Genomic DNA, 23,978 nt, shown 5'->3' on the forward strand with positions numbered 1-23,978 from the left:
TCGTCATCTTGGAAAACAGTCTCGACTAATCGAGTCACGAACGCCGTGCTAAGTGAGCTGGTCCATAGGAATTACGTTTGTGAAATCTAACGTAGCACGGCGTTCGTGACTCGACTAGTCGAGACTGTTTTCCTAGATCAGCGGTTCCCAAACTTTTTTTCCTGCGCACCCCCTTCTATGTCCCAACCGGGTTTGCGCACCCCCAATCCCCACTTCAAAAAAATAACGCAACAAAGCTTTGTTTTATCGCCATATAAAGACTCATGTTTAATCATGCGCAAATAACCAGAACACGCATGACAATAACAACATCGACAAAGTTTCAATATAATGCAACAAAGCTACGCACAAGCTTCCACTTTTAAGAGGACGAGTGACAGACACAGGCTCAGTAACAGAAAGCACGGTTATTTTCAGCCGCGTAATTTAGTTTTATTTAAAAACAAAATATTTTGTAACATTACACATGTGACATGTTTTAAGGTCACTTTTGATCACTTTAATGCATCCTTACTGAAAAAAAAAAAAATCGGACTAACCAACACATTTTTGAACGGCAGTGTACATTTAGTTGGTCATTATTGCAATATAAACACTATCAGACTGATCAACAAGGTATATTTACCAGTCGAAGACGGAGCAACTTTCTGCTATTATGTTTACTCCGTGCACTGTCAAGGGCTTCATCATATCTGTCGTGGTACCGGTCTTTGCAGCAATTATTTTACCGCACATACTGCATCGCGCGCTGTTGGCATCGAGCCTGGAGAAATGTAGCCACACTTTTGATCGACTTTTCCACATCTTTAGGGAATTGTGTGTGTGTGCTCGCGTCTCATATGAGTATGTGCGCGGAGAGTGTGCTCGGGTCACATTGAGTATGTGTATGTGCGCGACAGCCGCAACTCGAGTTTGTGTGTGTGTGCTCGCGTTTCATAGAAGTATGTGCGTGGAGAGTTTGTGTGTGCGCGCGGGCGTCTCATATGAGTGCGTGAGCGACTTTAGGTGTGTCGAAAACTAATAAATTATAGGTTTTTTTATTTCAAATAAAAGGAAAAGGAATTTACAAAGGAAATGTTTACTGTTCATGTTTTTTTTATTGTGTGGAAAAATCCCACTTAAAAAAACAGACCGCCATTACATTTTTCCTCTCTCGCACCCCCTGGTGGTAGCTCGCGTACCCCTGGGGGTGCGCGCACCACACTTTGGGAATCCCTGTCCTAGATGATGCCTGTAAACGCGTAATGTACTGTCTTTATAAAGTATCTTCTTATTAAACTGTCTGTACACTTACAAAGTTCTCAATGCTTCGTTTTGCATGTAGGGACCCTCATTATGCTACCGTGTTAGTGTGAGGCTATTTTGAGCCTTGTTAGTGGTATTAACTAGCGATTTACTTTTACTTACTCTGTGCCCCATATACTAGCGTTATAAGATCATCTGTTTTTAGAGATAAAAGTCTTTACATTCGATTTTCATGAAAACGCATCCCAGGGAACAATCGACTCGGTAACCATCAGTGATGCGCGGGTCAATGTATAAACAACCCGCACCCGACCGACGTTTTCAACTAACCCGCCCGCAACTCGGACCGCAAAAAAAAAAGAAGAAAATATTGTACCCGACCCGCTTCCTGACCCGCATTTTTTAAAAGTAGTAAATGCATAGCAAGAAGTACACATGACAAAGCCAGCACTTTGGTCATCATCTTTCATTATTTCGGCAAATGTCTCCCACATTTTGCTCTTTCTGTTTTTTGTATTTGCGGAGCTTCCACTCCCCAGTCTTCACCTTTTCTCTTGCCGCCTCCATCTCTACCTGCAGACTCAGCTCGTGCCTTCGCGCCAGTTATTCAGCCAATAAAGTGTAGCAGGCCTATGTATTTCATAGAAAATTGCATGTGAGCGGAGTGGAGCGGGAGCGAGCGGGCGGATCTTGGACAGAGCGCAGAGCGGCATTTTTAAAAGGATGGAGCGTCGCCCTATTTCCCGCTCCAATTTCGCTCCGCGCACACCACGATTCTGAAGCATGCTCAGTCAAGCCTGACTCAGTCTACTGTTGATGACTGCAAGATGGATTCTATTTTCAGTCAAAACTCGGCTCAATAATGGAGTTCAAAAAGTAGGCTACTTCAAAAAGGAAAATAAGAAGTCATACAGGTAGGCTACACTATAATATAAAACTAACTATAATGTGGTAGAAGAAAACGAATGTGGAGACATCGTTTCAGTCAGTAAAGATTCATTTTGGAATCTAAAAAGACACATCTCTCGAAAACATGCAGTATGCTATCTGAACACGCTGGGAAGAAAGCAAAAGGTTAGCAAATTGAATGGCCTACGGTAACTTGTAACAAAGTGTAAATTAAATATAGCGTAATATTCAAACAATTGATACAAGCCCATTTCAATTTTAATCCTGCGCGCTGCGCAAAAGTTCAGTTATAAGAATGTTGGCCTAATAGTTAATTTAGCCTACTTTTAAAACGTTTATGTATATTTTTTTATATTTTTGTTTATATACATTTTATTTATATTATTAGGCCCATTTATTCGTTTTATTTTACAGCAGTTTATGTGTACAATGGATATAAGCCCATTTAAATTTTAATCGTGCGCGTTGCGCAAAAGTTAACTTATCAAAATTCTGGCCTAATAGTAAATTTATTTAAAAGAAATGTATGTAGGCTATATTTTTGTTTATATAATTGTTATTTATATTATTAGGCCCATTTATTCGTTAAATTTTACAGGACTTTGTGTAGGCTATATTCCTTATAGCCTAGGCCTAATTTGAAATAAAACATTTCTATTTGAAAAATGTTGTTGTTGCTCATTAGTTCTTTAGGAGGTAAGGCTGTGGTCTAAGCTAACAGATATACATGTAGATTTTTTTTCCTTTTTTGGAGCGAGCGGGGGGCGATTTTGGTGGAACGCGGAGCAAACTGCGTTGAGCGCTGAGCGATAATGAGCGGAGCGGCCTGATGTTTGAGCGGGGGAGCGGAGGGGTGGACAGTTCCGTGAGCGATGAGCGGAGATTCTCACCGCTCCACTCCGCTCATATGCTCTCTAGTACTATATAAATTACAAAGGTTTAATTGGCATCTTTATTTCAAACGACCCGACCGACCGCGACCCGAATATCATTAAAAATATTTTTGGATGACTCGTAACCGCGGGTAACCGCGGGTGACCGCAGGCACCCGCTCATTTCGGATCAACCCGCGCATCACTGGTAACCATGTGTAAATTACCTCACATAATGTATTTAGTGCATCACTAAGTAGTAGATTTTAGAAGGCAGGCAGCAAATGATGATTGAAAATGGTTTGTTGTAACGTTAGCTTGATGGAATAGATGGATAGAATTAGGAGTGACCTTTGTCTTGTTTAATAATAATACAAATGATGAAGGTAATAATAATATCATCATCATTGATTTTTTTTAAATTATTACTGTCAATATTAATAATAATAGTTGATTTTTTTTTTGTTCAAAGGACTTTAAGTTTCATATCTTAAGTTTGTATTTTTAATATACATTATATTTATCAGAACTTTAATATATTCTGTTCTGTTGTGACAATAAAGTTAATTTTTAAAAAAATAATTTATTTTTAAACTGCATTATATTATTTTAGTAAGGCTGAGGACTCTTAAATAACTACAAATAACTAATGTTAGGGAAAATCTGTTCATGTTTTGTTACATGTTTCTGGATAAAAAAAAATATATATATCGAGCCGATATATCGGAATATCGGATTTTTAAATCACCAAATATTTGTATCGGTATCGGCCTATGATGTACTGTACCTCTAGTGTAAAACAATAGTTACTGCTGAGTCACATACAATAGTCATACAAATCCTCATTAACCAAATAATGTCCTCATAAACCATGAGTAAACACACACAAGTGTTGTAAAACAATAGTTACTGCTGAGTCACATTATTGCTCCTTTCTTTTTGTTTCTGTCTTATAGTTTGTCCATGTCGCTCCAGCCATGACAGGAAGTAAAGTCACGTCTCCTGAAGAGGTTCGTTAATACTTTTGTCAATGAAGTTTCACACACGCTAAAACATGATCTAAAGTAAAATTTTCTTATTGCTACTAAATGTGATAGCAGTACACTATTGTTAAAAACACTTGTGTGTTTTAATCGTACCATGAGTACACCATGAGTAAACACGCACAAGTGTTGTAAACCAATAGTTACTGCTGAGTCACATACAATAGTCATATGAGTCCTCATTAACCAAATAATGTCCTCATAAACCATGAGTAAACACACACAAGTGTAAAACAATATTTTCGCTATCACAAGATGACTGACATATTGTCACATTATAAACATCTCTTTCTCTCTCCAAATATAGGCTTAATAATTTTATTAGCACTAAATAAAGTATATTGCATAATTGATGTTGTATTTTATTATTTTTATCACTGTGAAGCTGCTTTGATACAATCTGTATTGTAAAAAGTGCTATATAAATAAAGGTGACTTGACTTGACTATAGGTCACTTTAAAAATCATATTTTATAATTATATCCTACCCCCTCCAACATGCATGTCCTGTACTGCATAGAATTAATTAAAATAGAAGTAAAATAACATTCATTACAAGTAGCTTTGAAAATGCACCTAAATTGTATTGCATTTTGTAATAAAATACTATTTTCCATTCATATATTTCATCATTGAGGATTTCTTAAAAATTGTGTAAAAATCTCGTCTCGTCTCGTGAACCCAATCTCGTGTTGTGTCTCGTCTCGTGGAGTAAGCGTCTCGTCACACCCCTAGTAAACACACACAAGTGTTTTAACACAATAGTTACTGCTGAGTCACATACAATAGTATGAGTCCTCATTAACCAAATAATGTCCTCATAAACCATGAGTAAACACACACAAGTGTTTTAACACAATAGTTACTGCTGAGTCACATACAATAGTCATATGAGTCCTCATTAACCAAATAATGTCCTCATAAACCATGAGTAAACACACACAAGTGTTGTAAAACAATAGTTACTGCTGAGTCACATTGCTCCTTTCTCTTTGTTTCTGTCTTCCAGTTTGTCCATGTCGCTCCAGCCATGACAGGAAGTAAAGTCACGTCTCCTAAAGAGGTTTGTTAATACTTTTGTCAATGAATTTCACACACGTTATGACATGATCTAAAGTAACATTTTCTTATTGCTATTAAATGTGATATAGCAGTACACTATTGTTAAAAACACTTGTGTGTGTTAATCGTACCATGAGTACACCATGAGTAAACACACACAAGTGTTGTAAAACAATAGTTACTGCTGAGTCACATAACCAAGTAATGTCCTCATAAACCATGAGTAAACACACACAAGTGTTTTAACACAATAGTTACTGCTGAGTCACATACAATAGTCATATGAGTCCTCATTAACCAAATAATGTCCTCATAAACCATGAGTAAACACACACAAGTGTTGTAAAACAATAGTTACTGCTGAGTCACATTGCTCCTTTCTCTTTGTTTCTGTCTTCCAGTTTGTCCATGTCGCTCCAGCCATGACAGGAAGTAAAGTCACGTCTCCTAAAGAGGTTTGTTAATACTTTTGTCAATGAATTTCACACACGTTATGACATGATCTAAAGTAACATTTTCTTATTGCTATTAAATGTGATATAGCAGTACACTATTGTTAAAAACACTTGTGTGTGTTAATCGTACCATGAGTACACCATGAGTAAACACACACAAGTGTTGTAAAACAATAGTTACTGCTGAGTCACATACAATAGTCATATGAGTCCTCATTAACCAAATAATGTCCTCATAAACCATGAGTAAACACACACAAGTGTAAAACAATAGTTACTGCTGAGTCACATACAATAGTCATATGAGTCCTCATTAACCAAATAATGTCCTCATAAACCATGAGTAAACACACACAAGTGTTGTAAAACAATAGTTACTGCTGAGTCACATACAATAGTCATACAAGTCCTCATTAACCAAATAATGTCCTCATAAACCATGAGTAAACACACACAAGTGTAAAACAATAGTTACTGCTGAGTCACATACAATAGTCATATGAGTCCTCATTAACCAAATAATGTCCTCATAAACCATGAGTAAACACACACAAGTGTAAAACAATAGTTACTGCTGAGTCACATACAATAGTCATATGAATCCTCATTAACCAAATAATGTCCTCATAAACCATGAGTAAACACACACAAGTGTAAAACAATAGTTACTGCTGAGTCACATACAATAGTCATATGAGTCCTCATTAACCAAATAATGTCTTCATAAACCATGAGTAAATACACACAAGTGTTGTAAAACAATAGTTACTGCTGAGTCACATACAATAGTCATATGAGTCCTCATTAACCAAATAATGTCCTCATAAACCATGAGTAAACACACACACGGCTGATTCTATAATTGGAGATACATTTTGCATTTCAATAAAAAAAAAAAAAAAGGTTGTCATACAGAACCATTGTTTAAGAATTACCTTGAAAACACTTTAAAGTTGATATATTCAGTGCTATACAAATACAGATAGTTTATTATTGTCTCTATTTTATCAAAATATCACCTGTTCATAGTTTTTCTCGTCAATTCTGTTACGGACGAACAACCAAATATATAGAAGTAACAGTACATCAAAAAATTATAAATCTTTTTAGTTTCATTTGTCATGTAGTCCTTATATTCAGGCCTTTAAAACAGATATTAAATGTTATATTTATACAACTTCAAAATTAGATTCACCCCCAGGCAATAGTGGATTATCCAAAGGGTGCACTTGTTTTTTTATCAAATTACTTGAACATTACAGGGTAGAGATAAAACTATAACATATATCTTACTCTTGCACAATATAAAAATAACAATATTAAGTAGTTTGATATTTCAATGTATTATCTCATTAATATTCAAGATGAAAGACTAAAAACAGAATTGACACATCTGGCAACAGAATTGACGGGGGTAACAGAATTGACCTAAACCAACCAGAACATGCCTATAACAAGAAAATAACTGCTGAGTTATTGAGAAATACTTGACCAGATATCCCTCTGGATCTCTACATGCCGTGTCGCAACATTGGTCGGGGGTGGAATTAATCTGAGGATGTCCTTATGTGGGTACCAATGAACATCTTCACGACTAGGCCAAAATAATCTATTTTTTCCTATTTGGTGCATGCACTTGACCCTCACATGACTCTCATTGACCTCCAGGATGGTACCAGGATATCATGGTCATATGTGAGGACACACCATTGTCCAACCACATCCTGGCTCTCCCAGTGTATGTCTGTCTGTTGGTCTTCATCTCTCTCTTCAACGGTTCTCTCTTCTCCAACGGTTCTCTCTTCTCCAACGGTTCTCTCTTCTCCAACGGCTCTCTCTTCTCCAACGGTTTTCTCTTCTCCAACGGCTCTCTCTTCTCCAACGTTTCTTTCTTCTCCAACGGCTCTCTCTTCTCCAACGGTTCTCTCTTCTCCAACGGCTCTCTCTTCTCCAACGGTTCTCTCTTCTCCAACGGTTTTCTCTTCTCCAACGGCTCTCTCTTCTCCAACGTTTCTTTCTTCTCCAACGGCTCTCTCTTCTCCAACGGTTCTCTCTTCTCCAACGGCTCTCTCTTCTCCAACGGTTCTCTCTTCTCCACTGAAGAGATACTGATGCGACAGATAAGCATAATTTAAAGAGACAATAACATGTAGTAAAAGAATTGACAGGATTTATGGATTGGTATTTTTCAACAATAAAAGTTACTTTTAAACAAATTAATTTAGCATAATTTGGAAACTGTCACCAATAATAATTTATAAACAAAATAATTAAAACCCCCAACCTGAAATTTGTAATTTAAAACATGTTTAATGCATATTTTACCCTTGTTTGAAAAAAGTACCACCCACTAAGGACAGTATGATATCATGACTTTCAGCATCATGAAATAGCTTTTAAAATAAAATATTTTCTAGTTTTACACTCTAACATTTTGTGACTCTTAAAAAGAATTTAAAAAAATTAAAATGTGTTTTTGGAGTAAAATTTTGGTAAAGCTGTTAAAAATAAATGGCTTCGGACTTCAAATGTATCTCCAATTAAAGAATCACCCACACGTGTAAAACAATAGTTACTGCTGAGTCACATACAATAGTCATACAAGTCCTCATTAACCAAATAATGTCCTCATAAACCATGAGTAAACACACACAAGTGTAAAACAATAGTTACTGCTGAGTCACATACAATAGTCATATGAGTCCTCATTAACCAAATAATGTCCTCATAAACCATGAGTAAACACACACAAGTGTTGTAACACAATAGTTACTGCTGAGTCACATTATTGCTCCTTTCTCTTTGTTTCTGTTTTCCAGTTTGTCCATGTCGCTCCAGCCATGACAGGAAGTAAAGTCACGTCTCCTGAAGAGGTTCGTTAATACTTTTTTCAATGAAGTTTCACACACGCTAAAACATGATCTAAAGTAAAATTTTCTTATTGCTACTAAATGTGATATAGCAGTACACTATTGTTAAAAACACTTGTGTGTGTTAATCGTACCATGAGTACACCATGAGTAAACACACACACACACACACACACACACACACACACACACACACACACACACACACACACACACACACACACACACGTGTAAAACAATAGTTACTGCTGAGTCACATACAATAGTCATATGAGTCCTCATTAACCAAATAATGTCCTCATAAACCATGAGTAAACACACACACGTGTAAAACAATAGTTACTGCTGAGTCACATTATTGCTCCTTTCTCTTTGTTTCTGTCTTCTAGTTTGTCCATGTCGCTCCAGCCATGACAGGAAGTAAAGTCACGTCTCCTGAAGAGGTTCGTTAATACTTTTGTCAATGAAGTTTCACACACGCTATAACATGATCTAAAGTAAAATTTTCTTATTGCTACTAAATGTGATATAGCAGTACACTATTGTTAAAAACACTTGTGTGTGTTAATTGTACCATTTGTACACCATGAGTAAACACACACACACACACACACACACACACACACACACACACACACACACACACACACACGTGTAAAACAATAGTTACTGCTGAGTCACATACAATAGTCATATGAGTCCTCATTAACCAAATAATGTCCTCATAAACCATGAGTAAACACACACAAGTGTTGTAAAACAATAGTTACTGCTGAGTCACATTATTGCTCCTTTCTCTTTGTTTCTGTCTTCTAGTTTGTCCATGTCGCTCCAGCCATGACAGGAAGTAAAGTCACGTCTCCTAAAGAGGTTCATTAATACTTTTTTCAATGAAGTTTCACACACGCTAAAACATGATCTAAAGTAAAATTTTCTTATTGCTACTAAATGTGATATAGCAGTACACTAATGTTAAAAACACTTGTGTGTGTTAATCGTACCATGAGTAAACACACACACACACACACACACACACACGTGTAAAACAATAGTTACTGCTGAGTCACATACAATAGTCATACGAGTCCTCATTAACCAAATAATGTCCTCATAAACCATGAGTAAACACACACAAGTGTAAAACAATAGTTACTGCTGAGTCACATACAATAGTCATATGAGTCCTCATTAACCAAATAATGTCCTCATAAACCATGAGTAAACACACACAAGTGTAAAACAATAGTTATTGCTGAGTCACATACAATAGTCATATGAGTCCTCATTAACCAAATAATGTCCTCATAAACCATGAGTAAACACACACAAGTGTAAAACAATAGTTACTGCTGAGTCACATACAATAGTCATATGAGTCCTCATTAACCAAATAATGTCCTCATAAACCATGAGTAAACACACACAAGTGTAAAACAATAGTTACTGCTGAGTCACATACAATAGTCATATGAGTCCTCATTAACCAAATAATGTCCTCATAAACCATGAGTAAACACACACAAGTGTAAAACAATAGTTACTGCTGAGTCACATACAATAGTCATACAAGTCCTCATTAACCAAATAATGTCCTCATAAACCATGAGTAAACACACACAAGTATTGTAAAACAATAGTTACTGCTGAGTCACATACAATAGTCATATGAGTCCTCATTAACCAAATCATGTCCTCATAAACCATGAGTAAACACACACAAGTGTTGTAACACAATAGTTACTGCTGAGTCACATTATTGCTCCTTTCTCTTTGTTTCTGTCTTCCAGTTTGTCCATGTCGCTCCAGCCATGACAGGAAGTAAAGTCACGTCTCCTGAAGAGGTTCGTTAATACTTTTTTCAATGAAGTTTCACACACGCTAAAACATGATCTAAAGTAAAATTTTCTTATTGCTACTAAATGTGATATAGCAGTACACTATTGTTAAAAACACTTGTGTGTGTTAATCGTACCATGAGTAAACACACACACACACACACACACACACACACACACACACACACACACACACACGTGTAAAACAATAGTTACTGCTGAGTCACATACAATAGTCATATGAGTCCTCATTAACCAAATAATGTCCTCATAAACCATGAGTAAACACACACACACGTGTAAAACAATAGTTACTGCTGAGTCACATTATTGCTCCTTTCTCTTTGTTTCTGTCTTCTAGTTTGTCCATGTCGCTCCAGCCATGACAGGAAGTAAAGTCACGTCTCCTGAAGAGGTTCATTAATACTTTTGTCAATGAAGTTTCACACACGCTAAAACATGATCTACAGTAAAGTTTTCTTATTGCTACTAAATGTGATATAGCAGTACACTATTGTTAAAAACACTTGTGTGTGTTAATTGTACCATTTGTACACTGTGAGTAAACACACACACACACACACACACACACACACACACACACACACACACACACACACACACACACACACGTGTAAAACAATAGTTACTGCTGAGTCACATACAATAGTCATATGAGTCCTCATTAACCAAATAATGTCCTCATAAACCATGAGTAAACACACACAAGTATTGTAAAACAATACCCAGACAGCATTTACATCTGTGCCAGATCCGTTTTTGAATCAGCAGATTCGCGCAGCAGTCACACTCACTATGCAGATCTGCACAAACTTTGCGCCAGACTTGTCTGTAGACAGTCCGTCCGGCGGGTGCGGCGCCGATACGGGACAGCTGCGCAGACCAGACGCGCCACAACTGAATTGAGTCCGCCCTGCAGCTTTGGGCTGGATCCGCGTGAGCTGCGCAGACCAGACGCGCCACAACTGAATTGAGTCCGCCCTGCGTGTGGGCGGGATCAGCGCGAGCTGCGCAGACCGGAAGCGCCGGCGCCAACTTACGCTTTTTTCCGCATAAATAAGCTGACAGACAGAAGAGTGGAAGACTGCAGGCTGCACCGTCTTTGCTAATTGGTAAGTGCATTATAAAAGTAAACTGGTGTTGATGTTAGTCTTTTAAATATTTATATTAAAAATAAAAGTTTACAAACGTTTACACTGACAACCTGAGACAAGCTTAGGCTACGGTTAGCTGGTAGTATAGGTTCTTTCACAACATCCACAACTAATGTGAACATAGGCTTTAAGGCTGAATCGGTGATCTTATTATTCACCAAAATTGCTGAATATCGTGTCCATTGTGTGTTAGCTGCAAACTCGTAGCCATGTTAGCGCTACCGCAGTGACCGCTGCTAGCTAACTTACTGCTAGCGCCTTGCACCAATAACAAATGAATTACTTCCCACGTCCAAATACATTAACTAGTTCGACGTTAGTAAGTTACCATATCAAGTCTCACTGTATTATACCAGCCGTGCTACGAAAAAATTTGGCTGTGCGATGAATACATTTATCACTGTAGCACGCGTGCGATATGAACTCCATTACTTGTGTTTGTTTTCAGACATAATAACAGTCGTGTTATATTTCCATTTAGGTTAACTATCCCTTTAATGTTAATAAAACAACAAAAGAGGAAATCACTCACTACTCTTGACTGAAGAACTTAAATAGGCCTACACTAGCTTTAATGAAAATCAATGTATATTTTATACAGTGAAGTGTATGGTGTTTTATTTTTATAATTGTTCATTACATTTCTTTCTGGAATGCTACTGTTACAGTTTTTTTTTATTCGCTTTGGTACTATTTTCACAAGCAAGGTGTACATTTTCAAAACTCTTAGTACAAATATCCAAACTGATCACACTTGTAACACAGCTAGTCATTCTTTCAAAACCTGATCTCATGCTTTCATTACAGTTATATACTTTTCAGTCCACATAATCATTGTTTCAAACACAAGATTATTGTAATATGTAATGAGAACATTTGGTTTAATCCCAGAAACACAACAGTATGATCTTATTTCAATTTAGTACTTTTAACAATCAGTTCATTCAACAGCAAACAATGCAAGATACATGTTTCAAATCACCTTTGTTGCTGAAATAATTACAGTAATACAGGCTACAGTAACCACATCAGAAGGAATTGAATCCATAATATTTGTAATAGTATCTATCCAGTGTGTTATCAAAAGGTGTGATGAAGTACAGCCATGAGGTTCTCTGCTAACAGAGTTTGCTGGCAATACAGTAAATGATTTCACTCTATACCATTTGACTGAATCTATACAGTAGTGGACCTTTACAGATGAAGGTTGAGTTTCAGTAATTCGGCAGTCTCTACCATGATAATCTGTTTACAGTATTGCATACATACTGTAATGTAAAATGCTGTATTTGATGCCATCTGTCTCCCTTCTACTGATGCATCTCTGATCAATCTGATGTTTTACAGTCTTTACTGTGTTACAGTATTCTCTCTCTCTCTCACTCTCACTCTCACTCTCACTCACACACACACACACACACACACACACACACACACACACACACACACACACACACACACACACACACACACACACACACACACACACACACACACACACACACAGAGACACTTTGAACATCATGGTGGTTATTATCTATAAATCACTTATGTAAAAATAATTCATTACATTTGGTTATCCATATCAGAAATTGCAAACAAGTTCTAGAAACTGTATATAGAATCAATATCTATAGAAATCTATAGGTGTACCAAATGATTCATTGATTAACCATTAAGATCAGTTGGATTAAATAATAGACAAATGTATTAAACTGAACAAGAAGAGATGCAAATCAAAAGTTTGATAGTAAGAGCTTTATAAAAGGCAGTGACTGTGAATGAAACATGTATGTAGATGAAACACTTATTTTGTGTTGTGAAAAGGATACTTTGTGATTTTGAGTATTGTACTTACACAATTGAAAACATGATGAAATGTTTGAAAAAAGTGCACTTTTGATGATCTGTTGTGATATTAGCACTAAGAGTTTTGAAAATGTACACCTAACTTGTGAAAATAGTACCAAAGCGAATAAAAAAAACTGTAAATACATCTACTGTAGCTGAAAAAAATAAAGCACTGTTTTCTTTATTTGTATAGTATATGTAATGTGTATCTTTTTTTTCTTATTTTAACAAATACAATTAGGCCTGAGCTACATTCATTTCAAACTCATATTTTAATTGTTTGAAGAGCGAAGCTTTTGTATAATTTTTTACTTGCACTACACTATATACTACACTATACAGATTTCAGTAGCTGTCAGTGTTTACCAAGGTCTAAGAGGTGAATCTTTTGTGTTGATAAAAATTAATTTGTCTCTCATTTCTCTGTACTGTGCCCTTTAGGTTTTGTCCGGGTCCTGCCCCCTTTGCAAACTGCAATGTAAGTTGTCTGTTATTTTCAATGTTTTTGCACTTGACACATGGTCTCCACCACACATGTACTTTCAATTAAGGATCTTTTTTCCTGCAAATTTGAACAGCTCGCAAGATGGATTCAAGAGAAACACCCCTCTCTGGGGCCACCATTAGATGGAGAGCGCGTAGAGAAGTTCAGAAATGGCTTCAACAAATTAGGGATATGCACGGCGAAAGTTTTGCTTCCCAGTGTTGTAGTGGGGAAAATGTAGTGGAAGGACAGCCTGGATGTAGGGAAAGAGTAGCAGAGACAGTCCTGGAGAATATGCAGGGTGACATGGAGGAGAGAGAGGAGACTGGAAATGAACAGATGATAGAGGAGTACATTGGAGAGGAGGACACATCACACGAGCAGTCCTTTAGGATGGATCTGCCTGGATCTGAGGAGGAGTCTTACTCAGACCAAGATTCTGATGAAATAGATCAGACCTGTAACTTTGGTGATAGTCTACGCAACTGGGCGTTAACTTTTGGAGTTTCCCTGGTGGCTCTTACAGCTCTTCTTGGCCTGCTGAGACTCCATCACCCTGACCTGCCAAAGGATGCTAGAACCCTCCTTAAGACTAGAATCAAGTATAGCATAGAAACAAAATGTGAAGGACTCTATTACTATATTGGCATCCTCTCCTCCTTTAAGCAGAATTTACGACAGGCATTTGAGTCAGTTGCAGATGGCGGCACACTAAAACTCCAAGTCAATATTGATGGATTGCCCTTATTCAAGAGTAGTGGGATTCAGGTATGGCCAATTTTAGGATGTTTACTAAGTTTTCCAATTAAAGAACCTGTTGTGATTGCTTTGTTCTGTGGACCACATAAACCAAAGCCAGCGGAAGTCTTTTTGGAAGATTTTGTTTCTGAGTTGAAAGAGTTGGAGAGTGGTATTGACTTTGAGGGCAAAAGGATTTTTGTTAAGTTAGATTCTGTCATATGTGATACGCCTGCCCGGGCTTTTATAAAAAACATTAAGAATCACAATGGATATTTTGGATGTGATAAATGTGCCCAGAAAGGAGACTATCTATCTGGCAGAATGACCTTTCCGTTAGTCTCTTGCCCACTCAGGACAGATGAATCATTTGCCCAAAAACATAATGAAGAACATCACCAGGGCCCTAACCCTTTCCAGGGGTTGAATGTAGGCATGGTATCTCAGTTTCCAGGTGATTATATGCATTCTGTTTGCTTGGGTGTCGTTAGGAAGCTTCTGAACATTTGGCTTAGAGGAGCTCTCAGATTCCGTTTACCTGCTTCGATTGTTGACCGGATGTCTGACAGTTTAACAGGCTTGCGCAACTATATTCCTTTGGAATTTGCAAGAAAACCAAGAACATTGAGGGACATTGACAGGTGGAAGGCAACGGAATTAAGGATGTTTTTGTTGTACATCGGACCTGTCATTCTGCCCTCATACTTGGACACAAATATTTACAAGAATTTTATGCTCCTGTTTTCCAGCATTGCCATTTTAGTCAGCCCAACCTTGTCCTTGATGCACTGGCAGTATGCCGAAAGATTGCTCCATATGTTTGTGACGCATTTTGGCGAAATATATGGCAAGGAGGCAATTGTGTACAATGTGCATTCACTAGTACACTTAGCCCAAGATGTGAGACAGCATGGTTGTCTCGACAATATATCAGCTTTCCCGTATGAGAACCACTTGCAGAAACTCAAGAAACTTGTCAGAAAACCCCAACGCCCCCTCGCACAAATGCTACGTCGATTGTCTGAGCAAAATCAACAGAATCAAATCATTGACAGAACATCGATCTCTTTGAAAAAGCCACATTTTGTTGGACCAGTTCCAAATGAGCTTGCTTCTCGAAAGGTTAAAGGGCAGTACAGCCAAATGGTTTCTAACCAGTGGACTATCAAAGTCTCAACAGGAAACAATGTATTTGCCTTTGCTGGTGACATTTGTAAGATTGACAATATTGTTGAGTGTCATGACGGCATCTATTTAGTTTATAGAAGGTTTTCTGATAAGTCCCTCTTCTTTACCTATCCATTCAGTTCAGACTTTCTGAGTATCTACAGTGTCTCTCAATTATCAGAACAATGTATGTATGCCAAAGTGTGTGCAGTTGCATATAAATGTGTATAACTCCCCCATAGAAGAGGTTTTGCATCCATACCAATTCTACATTCTGTGGAACGATAAAGTAGTTTGCTGTTTTTAAATTAGGATCAGTTGTTTGATAAATTCTAGTTTTTAATTTTTGGATAGGATGGTATTACTGATAGTCTGTTCTTAGTAGTTGTTGTTTTTTTTTTGTTTTTTTTTGTTTCTTAAAGGGGTGGTAAAACACGATTTCACTTTTCTAACTTTAGTTAGTGTGTAATGTTGCTGTTTGAGCATAAACAACATCTGCAAAGTTACAACTTTCAAAGTTTAAAGCAAAGGGAGATATTTGCTTTTAAAGAAATAAATTTCTAAGAACTACAAAAAACGTCCAGTAGGGACTACACGACATTCCTGCGGGCTTGCTGACATCACTAAGCCCAATATTTACATAAACCCCTCCTCCGATGAAGGATTCGCACAACGGCTAGTCCTGAAAGATGGAGCAGTTCCAACTTTAAAAACAGAAACTGTTTACGGGCCACAACCTGTAAGTATGATTTATTTTTCGTCGTTGTGTTTTTCTGTAATAGTTCGTATTGTTAATTGTACGTTGTAGCAAGGAAGTAAACGAAGGACAACGCTGTTTGGCTCCACAAACCAGTTTGTTAAATGCTAACGTTAATTCATACTTATCCGACAAACACATACAAACTTCTGTTTAATAATACCAGCGCAGCGAACTTGGAATGTTCGTGGTTGTTGTCGTTTATATGATCAGTGTAAATTATTCTTTGATTATAGCTTTTATGTATTGTTTATCTACATGCTTGTTTATCTACAGGCATGCTAAACATGGTTTTGTGTTTGATTTGGCTACTGTTGTAAAGCCAATGTTTAGTGTTCGAATCACAACACACTGGGCCAGCTAACCAATCTGAGCCCATTGCGTATTTTGAAGGGGGGCTTCATAGAACGCGGAAATCATCCGACCGTTTTTACAAGGAGGGACAGAGCAGTGTAGAATAATGGTTAAATATGTGAAAAATAATGCGAATTTTTAAAAACGAAGCATGAACACATGTTACAGTGCACCCCACAAACACAATCAAGCCTTCGAAAAAAGGCGTTTTACCACCCCTTTAAGCATCATCTTCGTTACGTAAATTTTTTTATACATGTAAGTACACACATGACACCAGTAAAATGTATTTTGTTAATAAACATGCATACACAACAGACACACCAGCAATATACAGTGTTTATGAAAAGTATTCACCATTCATACTTTAAACCTGATTATTTTCAGGGGCTGAATAATGTTTTTTTCAGGCATGGTAAATGGCTAATGCTGTTTTTTCTCTCTCTCTCTCTCAAAAGAATGTTCTGTGTTGTGCAATATTTTGATGGCAAGAAGTCTGTGTCTGTGGTCCCTCAATCATGGTACAATGACGGTTTTACTTTCTGGCCAAATTACACAAGCGATGAGAGGATCAACAAAGCTGTGAAGTTCGCCGAGGTGCCAGACCACAACTGGTCGAAGCATCCTGTCAGACTATTGAAGACATATGGTATACATTTTTGAATGACCTAGTTGTTGTTATTACCTTGTACTGTGTCTCCCGATAGCCAGCAGTAACTATTTTGTTAATATCTCGAGTCAAGATTAATGCCAGTGATTTACCTATACAAATGTTCTTTTAGGTGACTTCCTGTCAGCCTGGCAAGGGATGAAACAGTCACTGACATGTGACACATCGGAGCTAGACTCCGATGATGAAAATGAGGAAGTTGGTCGAGGCAAAAGAACACCTAAACCAATGTAAGAGGATCATGTTTATTGTATTTGTCAGGTTTAAATGGATATAATACAAGGATTTTATTTGTCACGTACATAGAAATACTAATGTAAGGCATGTACTGAATTAGCATTTGAATGTCCAACTTTTCTGTAGATGGGGTGAAAGAAAGAAGGATCAGGAAAGTAATTTAATAAATAGCAAAAGAGGGGAGTATAAGTGCAAAGTGTCCACAGTGTTAGTGTAAGAGGTGCTAGTGTGTGAAAGTGCAAGTGCCAAGTGATGTGATTTATGTAGTTTTATGTGTGTTCTGTGTGAAAGTGCAAGTGTCAGTCAAGTGAAATGTCTCTCTCCTAAAAATTAGGCACCATTATGGTGATACTGAAGACAGTGACAGAGAGCCTGCACCCAAGAAGGCACCAACACCATCGATTCAACATCGGCCATCTTCAGGACCCTCATTAACGTCACGATGGTAAATATAACCAGTATTTGTCCGATTGTGGAAATCGATTGTTAAACTATTAAATTGCTGGTTTTTTTAGCACTCTTCAGTTCCAAATGTCACTAAAATATCTCCCTTATAACCCTTCCCTTATGTTTTATGATTATTGTTTAGTAACCAACCAGCTCCAGGGCCATCCTACTTCGCCCAACCTCCACTACCACCCCCTCCAGGGCCATCCTCCTGTTCTCCGCCTCCACCACTCACCCCTCCAGTGCCATCCTCATTTTGTCCACCTCCACCACGCTCCCCTTCAAGGCCCCCGTCATTGTCTATACCTCCTCGGCAGTTATTCCAATCTCCTTACAACGGTTCATCCCAGAACAACTACACAGATCTGTCTCTACGCCATCCACCTCCCGGGATGTCCTCTGATGGTTTGGCAACTAGCTACAGGGAAAGAGCCACTGAAGTATTTATGCCCAGCCTGAATATGGGGCGTTCTGGGAAGGACCCAATCATCTGTACAGGTAAGTTAATTATTGCGCAAACAAAGCATTAACAACTTAACATATGCTTGCATAATGTTGAATCACATATCAATATCAACAAAACCAATTCGGATCATTTTAACATTGAGAAACTCACTCAGAAACACTAAAACCAATGTTTGTAAAAACAATGCTTCTAAAAATGATTTCAATTCAATGATGTAGTATTTTCTGTGTTGTCTGTTTTTGCTACATTTAGAATTCATATCATGACAAATTTGGTGTTTTTGTAGCTGCTGACCTCCACATGCTGACATTAATGGAGACCATGAAGCAACAGATTAACCAGCTTTCAATGAATATGAGCGTGATCATGGCCAGAATGGCAGCCCCTGAGCCAGTTGTGGAGATGCCGGAGGAGATCTCCTTGCCCCTAGCCTCCCTCGAGGAGGTTGATCACTTTGAAGGGTGGTTGGAAAACCCAGGCAACACAGCCAAAAAGCAGCACTTGGTATTATGCTTATATAACATCTAAGTCCACTAACACTTGGTATTCACATGGTATTCATGCTTGTTTTTGTTGTCAAGGGGCATCTCAATAAGATTTGGGAGGGTGCCCGGTGATGTTGGGCATTTTAATATATTTGCCTTCAAAATACATTTTCCCATTGGAATGAATGGGATTTTATGGATTTAGATGGTAAAGGTTTACAGCTAACACATTTTAGCCTGTCCCATTAAAGGGTTAGTTCACCCAAAAATGAAAATTCTGTCAGTAATCACTCACCCTCATGTTGTTCCAACCCCTTAAAGGAGCATTTCACCCATGGGAACATTGATCTTTATTGAAAGTGGGTCATATATGTAGTCGAAATGTAAAATAAATTTTGAATTTGGTGCCTTCTTGGCCGAGGAAAGAAAGAAAGTAACTTCAGGACGCATTTGTATGAAAGACACCAACTCCCACAATGCACCACATTGCACAGCTGCGCAAGCCACTCCCACTAATCCAGAAAGCGCATATCTGCCTATAAGAGAAATAACTCTTCCGTCTACAAGGCTAGCTACCACCAGAGCTTGAAATTCATTTCACACAAAATGTCTAGTTAGTTGGCGAACTCATTAGTGAATTACTCTTCATTTGTATTTCTTTCGAAGTGGTGAATTATTGCATTGTAACGTTACCTGGATGTTCAGTCAGATGCGGTGCGAAACTAGGATAGTTCACAACACAAACGTCCGTGTCCTCGTCTGATTCACAACACAAACGTCCGTGTCCTCGTCTGATTCACAACACAAACGTCCGTGTCCTCGTCTGATTCAGAGATTTCATCCAGGAGAAGTTGTCATTGTTGAAATTCTTTGCCGCAGACGGACTCTATCTCTGTGTTCGTAGCGGTTCGTAGTTGCATAGTGAGATCACCGGCGCCACCAGTCCGCCCTAACTCGAGCCAGTCCGGGCTCCTCGTCCGCGGCAGGCAGGTCTTCTGCTGCCTCGGCTGCTCTGCGCTATAATGCGGCTTGTAAAGGTAGCCACAAACACCTGATTCGAGCATCAGACTTCCGAAATCCTCTTCTTCTACATCATATTGAGTAACGTTACCCTCCGCTATTGTCATATCTTCACATCTGGCTCCACAGCGCCTGTTAGCTTAGCTTCCAAACAAGATGGAGGATATTGCTTTTAGTTTCAGAAAGTCAAGTCCCACCCACTGATCTGTAATAGGCCTGTAGCGTGAGCGGTTCCCGCCCCCTGGGAAAGATGAGGAACGAGTGTCTGTAGTCTCTACACTTTTCAATGAAATGTGACTTCCTGCTTATTATGACGCAAAATGATGATTTTTACGTCATAATAAGCAGGAAGTAAAACACTTAAATCCTTATTTCTCCCATCTCAGGGAAAAATGGATGAAAAATCCACATTTATTATAATATATGACTGGGTTTCTAACAATACAAAGCTTAATGCAAATGGGTGAAGTCTCCCTTTAAGGCTTTTGTTCATCTTCGGAACACAAATTTAGATATTAGATATAGATCTTTACTATTCATTTTCGTCTGTGTGGGCCTGAATGAGTTCATGTACAACACAGAAGCACTGCACTGTTACACTACGTCACCACATAGAAACTCTCTATTGGCCGACGCTGGTCGTGTGTGTGTGATGCGTGTGACGTGCAACCCAGAAGCGCTGCGCTGTTACATTACATGAATTCATTCAGGCCCACAAAGACGACTTGTTTATCAAGGACTTCTCGTCGCTTGATAAACTTGTAGTTGAGCCACTGTAGTCACTTGGACTGTTTTAACAATGTCTTTACTAAATGTTCTGGGCCGGCAAGTTTCGATCCCTTAGAAACCTATGGAGGAGTAAGCCAGCTCTCAGATTTAATCAAAACTATCTTAATTTGTGTTCCGAAGATGATGATTTGTGTTCCGAAGATTACTGACAGAATTTTCATTTTTGGGTGAACTAACCCTTTAAGGGAAAACTGATTCAACCATATAAACCTGAAAGCTTATTCCCTCAAGATGTAATTCATGGCATGAGATATGTCCCACACTCATTGCTATGTTGCCCATACCTCTCTATCATTTATCAATCTCTTACTTCTCACTAATTTAGTCTCTTGTTTCCACAGGTGGGGATGCTGGCCTCCATTGGGGGAAGAGATACCAAACACATAATATTTAACATTTTGGCACACATTTTTGCAGACAGTGTAGCCAAATCAATAAATTGGAAAGGGATGAACAATAAAAAAAAATTCAGTGAGATGGCAACCAAGGCCATTATGGCTCGTAAGTATATATAGATGCCTTTCACTCAGTCTTTACTTAATCACCACTCTCTCATTCATTCACTCACTACTCTATGAAGGTAGTTTTATTGGTTGGCGCCTAGCCAATGAAATGAGACTTCTATTGATGTCACGAAACCCGCATCCTCGGGACGCTCTGAAATACGAACATGGCTTAATGCATTAGACTGATATTAAAATAAATAAATGATATTATCAAGCTCAGTAAATACCATAATTTGCTTTCTTCATATTCTGTGATCATCTACTTTTCTGTAGTATGCATTATTAGTATGGCGTTTGAGTTTGATATCATTTATTTGAATATCAGTCTAATGCATTAAACCATTAGCATTTCAGAGCATCCCCGAGGATGAGGGTTTCGTGACATCATCGCGTACAATAGAAGTCCCATTTCATTGGCTAGGCGCCAACAAATAAAACGGCTCTTTTGAACAATGTAAATGTTTTGTATATGTACAAGTACGAATATTTATTGTACAAGTTCTCAAATTCACATCTACGTGCTCAAGTTTTGCTGCTCTTTTACCTTCATTCTACTCATTCCACACCACTTTAGTCATTTATTATTTATTTGTGCAAGCATTTTACTATAATGTCATGTAATAAAGAATCTTTGAATATTGAATGTAATATTTACTTTGTTTCTTTGCTTTGTGTGCTTTTTGTATGTCTTACAGGAGCAGTGAGGAAGAATCGCATGTCTGACAAAGCCACCGACACTGAGATAAACCAATACGCCATCAGACGGTTTAATCTGGCATGCGACCGCGGGGGTGGCCGCCGTGCCCGGTCACACCCAACTACTGATCAGTAAAAAAATGTTGTATTTAATTTTTTTTGTATTGTTTTTTTTTCTGTGCATCTGTATTCACGTCTACAGATGGTTGTCCATGCTGTAGTCGTGTTCTCTTTTGCCTTTTTAAAATAAACCATTTTTAAAATTACAAATTGTGTGGTTGTTTGGGCCTTAATTGTCTGGTAGCCTAAATATGAATCACAGACCAGGGCCAGATGAGCCCCAGATGTAAAATATGAGTTGCGGATCTGGGCCAGATCTGCACCACACGTCATGGTATTAATAACTGTACTGGGCCAGTTCTGGCCCAGATCTGTGTCTGATCCGTAATTCCAACCTGTTCCGGTATTGGGCCGTTGGAAAGAATGAGTCCGGCCCAGGTCCGTTTAGCGGATCTGCGCCAAATGCTAATGAAGATCTGGCCCAAATACATTTTGCTGTCTGGGTAGTTACTGCTGAGTCACATACAATAGTCATATGAGTCCTCATTAACCAAATAATGTCCTCATAAACCATGAGTAAACACACACAAGTGTTGTAAAACAATAGTTACTGCTGAGTTACATTATTGCTCCTTTCTCTTTGTTTCTGTCTTCTAGTTTGTCCATGTCGCTCCAGCCATGACAGGAAGTAAAGTCACGTCTCCTGAAGAGGTTCGTTAATACTTTTGTCAATGAAGTTTCACACACGCTATAACATGATCTAAAGTAAAATTTTCTTATTGCTACTAAATGTGAAATAGCAGTACACTATTGTTAAAAACACTTGTGTGTGTTAATCGTACCATGAGTAAACACACACACACACACACACACACACACACACACACACACACACACACACACACACACACACACACACGTGTAAAACAATAGTTACTGCTGAGTCACATACAATAGTCATATGAATCCTCATTAACCAAATAATGTCCTCATAAACCATGAGTAAACACACACAAGTGTAAAACAATAGTTACTGCTGAGTCACATACAATAGTCATATGAATCCTCATTAACCAAATAATGTCCTCATAAACCATGAGTAAACACACACACGTGTAAAACAATAGTTACTGCTGAGTCACATACAATAGTCATATGAATCCTCATTAACCAAATAATGTCCTCATAAACCATGAGTAAACACACACAAGTGTTGTAAAACAATAGTTACTGCTGAGTCACATTATTGCTCCTTTCTCTTTGTTTCTGTCTTATAGTTTGTCCATGTCGCTCCAGCCATGACAGGAAGTAAAGTCACGTCTCCTGAAGAGGTTCGTTAATACTTTTGTCAATGAAGTTTCACACACGCTAAAACATGATCTACAGTAAAGTTTTCTTATTGCTACTAAATGTGATATAGCAGTACACTATTGTTAAAAACACTTGTGTGTGTTAATCGTACCATGAGTACACCATGAGTAAACACACACACACACACACATACACGTCTATATTACTAACAGGGGACTATCGCTCTACACTGGCCAAGAGGGGACTAGTGTTTCTGGTCATTTTGAAGGAACAAAAATGACATACAACATTTTCTTTTAAGCTCTTTTTTCATAATATAACTTCAAATATGCATTTTTTTATTTAAAAAAAAAACATGCCAAGTGGGGACCTGAAACTCTGAACGATCTCTATCTATACTAGTGGGGACTTGATAGCCTGCAATGGAGCTGTGTGTGTGTGAACAGTGAAGTGAACTGGCAGTGAAGTCTGCCT

General features: G+C 38.1%; 1 protein-coding gene and 1 long non-coding RNA gene across 6 annotated transcripts in view; one reads left to right on the forward strand and one right to left on the reverse strand.

Annotated features, from left to right (window-relative positions):
- The first annotated feature begins 11,042 nt into the window (after nucleotides 1-11,042).
- LOC309497364 (uncharacterized protein) lies at nucleotides 11,043-22,647 on the forward strand. Of its 5 annotated transcripts, XM_082167602.1 has the most exons (9): nucleotides 11,043-11,424; nucleotides 13,759-13,795; nucleotides 17,276-17,466; nucleotides 17,600-17,717; nucleotides 18,059-18,169; nucleotides 18,314-18,669; nucleotides 18,924-19,141; nucleotides 21,273-21,432; nucleotides 22,133-22,647. In XM_082167602.1, the coding sequence occupies exons 3-9, from the start codon at nucleotides 17,277-17,279 to the stop codon at nucleotides 22,267-22,269; spliced, it is 1,290 nt and encodes a 429-aa protein (XP_082023728.1). In that variant the 5' UTR covers nucleotides 11,043-11,424; nucleotides 13,759-13,795; nucleotide 17,276; the 3' UTR covers nucleotides 22,270-22,647. The 5 variants fall into 5 exon arrangements, with proteins under 5 accessions (XP_082023728.1, XP_082023727.1, XP_082023729.1 ...); XM_082167601.1 differs by having other exon boundaries at nucleotides 11,043-13,795; XM_082167603.1 differs by lacking the exons at nucleotides 11,043-11,424; nucleotides 13,759-13,795 and having other exon boundaries at nucleotides 16,807-17,512; nucleotides 17,561-17,717.
- Nucleotides 19,788-23,978, reverse strand: part of LOC309497530 — a 33,431-nt gene continuing 29,240 nt past the window's right edge. The window contains exon 2 of the long non-coding RNA XR_014205606.1: nucleotides 19,788-20,616. This is a non-coding gene — a long non-coding RNA (uncharacterized lncRNA). The remainder of the gene's footprint in view (nucleotides 20,617-23,978) is intronic.

Source organism: Leuciscus leuciscus (assembly GCF_965113295.1).
Source record: "Leuciscus leuciscus genome assembly, chromosome: 4".
In the NCBI taxonomy this organism is placed as follows: domain Eukaryota; kingdom Metazoa; phylum Chordata; class Actinopteri; order Cypriniformes; family Leuciscidae; genus Leuciscus; species Leuciscus leuciscus.

Excerpts from the sequence above, each read along its gene's own strand:
- LOC309497364 (XM_082167599.1), top strand. The coding sequence starts at position 16,977 with ATGTTACAGTGCACCCCACAAACACAATCAAGCCTTCGAAAAAAGGCG. Across the intron at positions 18,170-18,313 it reads CCCTCATTAACGTCACGATG|TAACCAACCAGCTCCAGGGC; the intron begins GTAAATATAACC and ends ATTATTGTTTAG. Across the intron at positions 18,670-18,923 it reads GGACCCAATCATCTGTACAG|CTGCTGACCTCCACATGCTG; the intron begins GTAAGTTAATTA and ends GTGTTTTTGTAG.